Source organism: Plectropomus leopardus, chromosome 11, assembly GCF_008729295.1.
Source record: "Plectropomus leopardus isolate mb chromosome 11, YSFRI_Pleo_2.0, whole genome shotgun sequence".
Lineage (NCBI taxonomy): Eukaryota > Metazoa > Chordata > Actinopteri > Perciformes > Serranidae > Plectropomus > Plectropomus leopardus.
In genome coordinates, this window is record NC_056473.1 from 14,849,333 (window position 1) to 14,858,672 (window position 9,340).

The 9,340-nt window shown below is 38.6% G+C and overlaps 1 protein-coding gene across 1 annotated transcript; it reads right to left on the reverse strand.

The window, feature by feature from the left end:
• Positions 1–274: 274 nt before the first annotated feature.
• On the reverse strand, positions 275–6,048 carry c11h11orf58 (chromosome 11 C11orf58 homolog). Its single transcript, XM_042496237.1, has 5 exons — positions 5,908–6,048; positions 3,400–3,483; positions 3,167–3,227; positions 2,835–2,944; positions 275–1,752 (listed from the first exon to the last, which is right to left on the reverse strand). Exons 1-5 carry the CDS (start codon positions 5,959–5,961, stop codon positions 1,528–1,530), a joined length of 534 nt encoding a protein of 177 aa, XP_042352171.1. The 5' UTR covers positions 5,962–6,048; the 3' UTR covers positions 275–1,527.
• Positions 6,049–9,340: the final 3,292 nt, after the last annotated feature.

Here is a 9,340-nt window from a genome sequence, read left to right on the forward strand (position 1 = left end):
GATTTTCTGGCCAATTTATTCCCCTGCGGGATACAGTTAACTGTTCCCTTGATACAGAATTGCTGCAGTCTTATTCACAAAAGCCCTGATTAAATAAGTTGTCTTGCAGTTATTACAAATGTCTATCCTGACTCGCACAGCTTTCTGCACCAAACAGTCACACTGCAAATTTACTTAATCTATCTACGAGGACACTTAATGATGACACAGTCTTACATAGAAACCCCTTCCTGTTGTCTGCATGCAACTGTAGTTCTGGTGTTAACAGCAAAAATTACAACTGGCACTTCCCTTTATTGGTTAAAACAAGAATTCACACAATTTACAGTGTGTATATCAATCATGCTGAATGACAAAGCAATCCAGTTTCATCCAAAACAATACATGGCAAATGCAGTGACTGCTGAAATGTTCAAACAAAAGAAAAATGGGACAATTTGCCATCTTAATTTGACATTTTTTAACACCACTCAACCAAAAGCTGATGTTTGAGCCTGCAGGCTTAATTCTCTAACACCGTAGACTTCAGAGGCCAGATGCATAAATGTGTGTGTGTGTGCGCACAAAAACCATGTGTACACCTTTTCCCAAACATAAACTGGTATTAACTAAAGGAAGAATGTGCTGTGAGGATGTGCGCACCTCACGCATTCTTCAGAGCAGGCCTACACATGGTTTTAGCTGAGGTAGCTGCGGGTAATATGATCAGAAGATTAAATATAACATGAGAGATGGAACACAATGTTTTAAGGTTGTTTGCCAACTTCAGATTGTTATGTTTAATTTTTTGCAGCTTACCCTGCATTCTGTAAAATGTCAATCAAGGGCGCATTCGTTAAGTTAATCTTAAATTACGTATGAGTGATACATTTCAGGATTATTTTCATTTACATTCATCTCCCTGTTAGTGATTGTTTCATTTTATCATGTGGTGCATTTTGTAAAGTCAGTTTCAACATAAGCACTATGAACGAGTAACTGATAATAATGAATCCCTCTGACATTTAATACTGCGCATGTTGACAGCTGCTCCGGCACCGTTGGTGAAGCTTGCCGATGCAACGCGGTGAAACTGCACTTTCTTTACCATATTCCTCACTGACAGGCGAAATGAATAGTGGATGGCGGCTCGTGTCAATACGCAAACGGATGTTTAAGGGTGTTTCTAGATCCATTTATGGTGAACTGGGGGTGTCGATATGAGGCTTACGCCCGTGCGCCCAGCGCCACTATGACTGAAATTTAAAACAGAATCAGATGTGCACACCGCTTTAAAAATCTGTTGAAAAGAATGCATATTTCTGCATCTGTGTGTACACACAGTTTTACTTTCTACACAGAGTTTCATACATCTGGCCTCAGGTCGTCGCCTCAAAGATAAGTGAGTGCTCACATGGAGAACTCATTTCTACACAGTAAAAAGGATTAAACTGCTGGATGTTCGCCTATAGTTAAACAAAAAAACAACAAAATGTACAAATTTAAGATTACAAAACCTAATTCCTCCCCGTACACGCCCCCTCTGCCCTACGCCGACTTCACAAAGGCCATTTTATAGCTGTGTTTCCGTTCGTCATCCCTAGTGTCTGAGCTGGGCTTGGCCTGGTCTGAGATCTGTTCCTTTGGGGTGGGATCGCTGCCTGCGTCCTGGGCGTCTGTGCGTTCTTCTTCACTGGTGGATTTCTCTGGCTCTGTGGCTTTTGTCTGACTGTCCACTTCAGGGGAGGGAAATGAATCTGGCTGTGGGTCCGGCTGTGGGTAAGAAAAACAGAAAATATTTTAGAAGATGAATTTTGTTATTCTTTTTAAACTTCTCTCTGCTGACAACAAGACATTTTGAAATCCTAGAGTGTCAACAGCTGGTCCTACTTTTGTGAATTTTTTTTTAATTAAAGGAGAGAGTAATTTAAGGACACCTTTGGAAATGAAATTGCCTTTTTGTTTGAGTATTACTTGCATAAAAAAACATTACAGTGCATGTGCTCTTTGCCAGCCACACCCTGCTCTGCACACATAGTTTGACACATTAAAGACAACATAAAAGATGAAAAGAGCGTGTTGCCCCTAACTAAACATATCAAAAACTTAATCCCTGTTCCTGTCTTGTAAGATTTGAACTCTCTTGACCTCTCAGGGCATCTATAGGGCTTTTCCATTGGCACTTTTAGCTGCGCTGAGTCAAACCATGCCACGCCGTTTTGTGTTTTCATTTTTAGTGTAAACATGTAGAGCAGCGCCGACCGAAGATGGTGCAACTTCAGCTGTCAGTTCCTTTGTAGCTTCCAAATGAATCTCTGTGGTCTGGAGTTTAGTTTTTCTCTTGCATATCTGTTTGCACTATAGATATCTACATTATGTTATTATTTTATGTTCATTTTGGGCTGTATAAAAGTTGTATTAAGTTTCTGCTGATAAAAACCCCACCCTTATTTTGTTGCTTTTAAATAAAAGCTTTAACATGACAAAATAACAAAGAAAAAGGGGAAAAATGTCCAGAAAACAATATTTATAAATCATTGTAATTATTGGGGTTTTTTTCAGGTAATATGGTTTGTTTTTTACTCACTTATTTTCAGATGATTTTCTTGTAACTTTTACTAATTTCTTGTTAATCTTGCAAGCATTTCTTGTGCTGATTGCCTTATTATGTTTTGAAAGGCCAATTTGGCCAATTTGCTCTGGTTGTAAAGGGTTAAACAATCAACAGTCAGTGGTCTATGCAGCCCATAAGTGGTAAATCCATGAAAGGTTTTTTTAATGTCTAACAAGATAAAGTTAAAATCTGATTTTTGTTTTTTTCTGCCCCCTCCTCTGGCTCTGGATGACCCCCTCACCTCACTGAAACCCAGGCCACAGTGTCTCCGGTTCCGGCCTGACAGCTTCCCATCCATGCTCTGCTGGTACTGCATCTCTAGCTGCTCGTTCATCTTCTTATCTTCCTGGCCTGCAGAGGAGACACCAGTCACAGCAGGCACACCCAGCCATTACAGGCCTATCCATACATGGATAGATCTGTGCAGCGGATGTGTAGTGGGGAAGCCGGGTTAATTGCATTGGGCATAAGGATGAGACCGCAGGGGTAAGTGGCAAAGACACAGTAGTTTGGACATGTCTTACATTAGCAAACAGATACAGCATTTTACAGACGTTAAGCAAAGAAGCTTACCACTGCGGAAGTGGGATGTCGACTTGTGGTCGCCAATGACGAGGCGCCCGGTATGTTCTCTCTGGAAAACACATATTAGAAATACTAGAATTTGTCAAGACTTCTCGAAAGTTTACAGAGTGACGGGGACAAGCTAAACAAAGCTTTTGAGTTTTATTTATCTTTTTATTCTATGGACTACAGGCCACAACAAAGCGCGCTGAAAGTATAGCGATCTCATACGCAAAACAAACCTTGCCAGCTCCCATCAAACGTAAAAACTTCTGCTTCCTTTCGCTGCTTCCCAGATCAGCTGATGCCCACTGTGTAGACCCATTCTGCCAAGGTAAAAAAAAAACCGTTATCATTCGGAGTCATACACACAACAAGAGAAGAACTCAACAAAAACTAAATGCTCATGCCATCAGATAATGACTTTTTCCTTTTTCAATTTTTATTTATTTATCTATTAGACTTTTTTTATATTTACAAAATAGTAGAGGCTGTTTGAACAGGGCTAGCCATTCCTTCACCCACTGGAGACTCACACACTCAAACGTTTGTTCAATATCAGATAACTGAAATTGCAAGGTTGACCTCATACGTATGTGTGATTCCGATATATTCAGTGTAAAATTAAAACTTAGGACCACATTAAGTGATTCTTTGGAGGTATGTCCGCTGAGAGAGAGAGTGTAAGCAGCTTTTGTTTTTGAAAAAAGCGCATGTAAAGCTTTAAATACTGACATACTGTAGCCACAAAGTGAACTCAAACCGCAACACTAATCTATATAATAATCATGATTAGAAAATTAAGCAACAGGTAGGAGGTCTGGTTGAAACTGGAAAATCATAAGTGAAACTTTAGTGACAAATTTATAATTAGATAATTTTAACACACTGAAAGCGCTTTTGTGTAAGTTTGACTTTTTTCTCACTGGCTGGTTATGTCGAGACAAGTTTTCTATTCTGAGGAAATTATAGGAACAGTGTGCAAGATAATGGGGATTTAGTAGCATCTAGTAGTGAGAGCTGCAGATTTCAATTCCGACTGCGTTCACTTTTCAGGAGATTTTAGTGGGAGTCGAATTATCCAGAGGTTTCCTTCTCTCAAAACAAACAGACCTGCGGTCAAATTCACACAGCTTCCTAGTACTAAGAGTTTCTCCTAGTGAAAAATTTCAGAGAAAATTCTTAGCATTGTGAGAATTTGCTGTTAAAGTTAAGACTACGTCCTGATAAAGGTCAAAATTACTCACAAAGCATCTTAGCCCTTAAGAGAGCTCCTTGGATAAAAACTGTAAGGAGTAGGGAAGCGTCCTTTTTAGAGACTAAAGAGTTTCTTCAACAGAGGAGAAAACGGCAGAAAGACAAAGAGGTTGGAAAAGTATTCTCCAGATGCTGAAAGATGGTGAGTTAATGAAACGCCACAGATTAGATCATGCAGGGATAATGCTTGTGGTCAATCTCATTAGAGATGTGCTCACATCTCCCACCTGAAGCAATAACAGTATAATTAAGGTGAATTACAGAATTAAAGTGATGACAACATATTTGCAAAAATAAAAATGCTACAGTGCAGCAGTGTGATCTCAAACGGTGCTTTTGTCTCATGTTGAGACAATTAATTTGAATTCCACTAGGTGTCCACACTTTGCAGGCTCACAAAGGGGCGTGTCCTTGACAACCAATCACACCTGTGTCATACCTTGTCAATGGGGTCGACCACATCTCCTCACTAAGTTTACATTTTCTGCCCCTTCCTTGTATAGAGTTGCTTTGAAACGTTTCCTGAATCTCTCCTAAGCTAAGACTCCTTGCTAGAATTTTTCGGTGAAGTTAGGAGCTCTCATTTCTCAAAATGTTTGTCTGTCACCAGCAAAAACAAGGAAGAAAGCTGTTACACGTTAAAACAAAATCTGCATTTTCCGTCACTGCTTGTTGCAGAGGAACTGATGAAGATGGTGGCAAACACATTTGGGCTTTTCCTTTCTGGACTAATGTGGAAACAAGGCAGTGCAACACCACAACCTCTGGGTGAGGAGCCACTAAGTGGATATAAAAGGCTCATTTTGAGGTACGAAAACACAATGATTTATTTTTTTCAGAAAAGTATACAGTAAAAAAAACCCGCCCCTCCTGCATTATATTCCATTTCTGCCACCATATCGCCCTTAATCCTGCACAACGAAATTTACTGATGATATTTCTTTACAACAGCATACCTGTCCTTAATGCATTCATCAACTGTGCACACAATTTGCAGTTACAACTCACCTGAAAGAGTTAATTTAAACATTTTTTTAAAACACAAATTCCGGGATAGTGACTGCACGATGCACTTTTTCGTTTTAGCACCTTAATTCAGCTTCCCCACGTTTGTTTTAATGCTATTTATTAACATCTGAGAGCGTAATGTTAGTAATGAAAAATAACTATAACGGTGTAACCTGTAATCACTGCTTGGTGAATTACATCTATGAAAAACGGTCCATTTTCAGCAAAACATTATCAAGCTTACTACGCATTTACCCCGAGCCCGTTCACCATAATCTCATCTGACACGACACAATATAATATATATGTTTTGTGTCATAAAAATGCAAGTAAAGTTTGGACTGCAAATAAAAGCCTGCTCCTAATTTCACGCTAAATCCCTTGAATAATAGCGCTAGCAATCAGGCTAACACGATGATAACGTTTTCTTGGGGTCCCGTAGCTTTACTGTATGGATTATGTCCCGTCTTTATCATTTCACTCACGTCATTTGGAGACGCGGGTCGTTTTGTCCCATGCCTGTCCTCTGGAGAACTCATTATGAACAACAGCTTTAGTAAAAATGTCACTGAAATATCATGCCACCTAGCACAGGCTGGCTGGATTTGTCAACAACATGGATGGACTTTGTGACGCCACTTCCTGTTTTTTTCTTCTTCGTCTTTGCTGCAGTTGGTTATGACACGACGCCTCTGCCACCCACTGGTGGCGTGTGTTGACTACATCAACATCAAAACCCATAACTTTATAAAATTCACAGACTATATTTCAAAAACCAGTTAGCGACACTGCCACTAACATTATTAGATAACAGTGATACTCACTTTAAAAATAAAGTGATACACTGTGAATTGCTGTCATAGAGTGTTGGCTACATAAGGTTCCAGCTTGTTTATCAAAAATTGAAGATGTAAAAGCATAAAATCCTTGAAACGTCCAGAAATCCTAGAAATGTCATAAAATCCTAACATCCTAAAATCCCAAAAATGGCCCATAATCCAAACATCCTAAAATTCTAGAAATGTTCTTAAATCCTAGGAACATCCTAAAATCCCAAAAATTTCCTAAAATCCTCAAAACGTCATTAAATCCTAGGAATGTCAAAAAATCCTAGAGGTGTCATGAAATCCTAGAAATATTCTAAAATCCTAGAAATGTCCTAAAATCATGGAAATGTTCTTAAATCCTATGCATGGGGCTGCTGCAACAGGCCCCTGGCCTCCTGTCATTTTACAAAATTGGCCCCTAAGCAAAGCAAATTAAGTGTCCAAGTCATATAGCATACTGAACGAGAGGAGAGGTGTATTGAGCTGTAAGACACATTTGGACTACTCTTTTGTCCATGGATGGTTTAGTGAACAGACCTACCGGGTACAGACCCAGGGGCCCAAAGTGTTAGGGGCCCCTTGGCCTTCACAAAATGTCAAATGTCAAAATAGAATGTACCAACTATGGAAAGACTCAAAATGACCACAGAGACACAAAGCCACAAAAAGATTCATAAACACAATGAAGAAATGTAAAAGCACCACAAAGTGTGTGTGTCTTGCGCCTATGTAGAGCCCTTTCCCCACTGCACAGGAGAAAAACATCCAACATCTGGTTAGTTGTTATGATAAAGCTTACAGTCGGCATTCACACCCGGGTCCAATGACTCTGCAGTAGTCATGGGTATTTATCACCTCCCTCTCTGATTAACATTGATGGAAATAAAACACCCCGGTGAATGCGTTAAATATAGCCCCTTTAGGCCTATTGGCAGGATGCAATAACGTGCCACGACAAAATGCCATCCATCCATTGTTACTATAAATGTGTTTTATATGAAACAGTCATTTTGATTGGTTTGAGATAACTAGGATGGGCTGTGCAAAACAAATAGATAAAATAAATAAATGAAATAATATCAATAAAAAAAATCACTGGTCTTGCAGGGTGAACCATTTTAATTTTCTCGTTTTGGGGTTAAGAGCTGAAGCCGTAGTTCAAACAATGATGGTAACAAGAAAAATGGTTTTAGGATGTTGCAACCGTTTCACTTGTAATCAAAAATATTTTTTACCATACACTTTACTTTTAATGGATATGCATTTAGAGTGAGTACTTAATGCATTCAGGTAAAATAGGACATTTTTTTTTACAGCGATATCAGCATATTTTTAGGCTTCCAGGTGCAATAAAAATCACAGCCTTAGCAGCTGCGTACCACTATGCGATAGATATTATAGATATTTGTAGTATTTTTGTCACTTTAAAAATATTAAAGATAATGCTGTGAGTCCATGTCAGCTCAAAAAGTCAACAATTAGCCATAAATGTTTTACACACACACACACACACACACACACACACACACACACACACACACACACACACACACACACAAACACAAACACACTGATTTAATAATCAGTAATAAAAACCACAAGTTATAAAAGTAACACTTGAGGTAGTCTGCAGCGTTTTAGGTGGGTTTCTTGGTCAGCTGCCTAAAAGTGTCACAAATTAACCTTTTATTCACCCTGATGAATAGCTATTGGCCTTATAAAACTCTTTATTGTATCTTGACTGTCCTTGTAAACATCAAGATGCATTTAACAAAGACTGAAGGGCATTTATTCATGAATCATGTGTTACTGAAAACACAGTTACCATCTCCGAATCAATTAAAGATTTATTTTTCTTTTTCGACGGGACTAATATTTGTTTTCTCAAAGGATAGCCTTTATGGATATGGATTCTTGCAGCGAAAATAGCTCTGATTCATTAATTAAGGATTAAGATGTTAAAAATACTAAGTGGACATTTATCTGTAATTTCGATTTTAGAATTCAATAGAGAGAATAATTAATTTGGAGCTTGAATCTGGATATTTTACTTTTCTACAGCCTATCCTCCGTTACATACAGTTTGCTATCTAATTTTAAAAACTAGTGGGTCATGGCCACGCATAGTGTACAATGGGCCCTATTGGGTGACCTGCATTAAATCCGCCAAAAGGTGGCGTTAGAGTAACTGTAATAAAGAGGCGGCCCAGAGGCGCTGACACCTCTGACAGGACACTAAAAGTCAATTTCTGCAACACACAATCATTGAGATGTTAAACGAGTATTATTTGCGTTTGTAGTCTTTTTTTAAATTATTAAACTGAATGTGTTTTTTCTCTAATAATTAATCAAGCGGAGCCCAGATACTTTACTGTACAGTGATATGTTCAATACACGGCATTTTTTTTAGCAAAATGAAAAATAATCAAACTTTTTCATACTCACTGCTTCAGAGAAAACAAGAGAGGGCATTTTAAAAAAGAGCAGTTTTTTTTAAAGCAGACTTGATCTAATTTAAAAAAAAATCTGATGTGTTGAAAAAAAGATTTTAAAAAACTGGGCGAGTCATTTCCTACATGCAAAATAACCTTTAAGCACAGAGAAAACTTATTTTGCATTTATTTGTTCAAACTGCCCACTAACACGCTTATTAACATCGTAATTATTATGACCAACATAAAGAAAAATCTAGCAGTTTTGTGTAGCCTTTTTTTTTATTTGTGGCAATATTTGACACAGAGAAAATATTCGTAAGAAAAATGTAGCCACAATCAAACAAAACCAATAAAACTAATCAATTATTCAGTTTGCATTCAAGAGCAGGTGGCCAGTACGCGCGTGCACACACGCGCATTGGCAACATGCAGCCGGCAGAGAGAGAAAGGGGGGTGAGCGTAAAAGTTAAGATGGGGATGTGGGGAGAAAATGAAAATGTAAACCTTTTTTTATCTTCTAATAACACAAAAAGAAAGTGAGACACGCGGAGACAGATAGATGTAAGAGAGAGAGAGGGAGAGAGGGAGCGAGAGAGAGAGAGAGGAGGGGTTATCCAGCCTCTGCCTCTTTACCCGACACTGCCCCGCACTCCCAC

Excerpts from the sequence above, each read along its gene's own strand:
- c11h11orf58 (XM_042496237.1), bottom strand. The coding sequence starts at position 5,961 with ATGAGTTCTCCAGAGGACAGGCATGGGACAAAACGACCCGCGTCTCCA. Across the intron at positions 3,484-5,907 it reads GACCCGCGTCTCCAAATGAC|AATGGGTCTACACAGTGGGC; the intron begins GTGAGTGAAATG and ends TTACCTTGGCAG. Across the intron at positions 1,753-2,834 it reads GTGGCCTGGGTTTCAGTGAG|CCGGACCCACAGCCAGATTC; the intron begins GTGAGGGGGTCA and ends TCTTACCCACAG.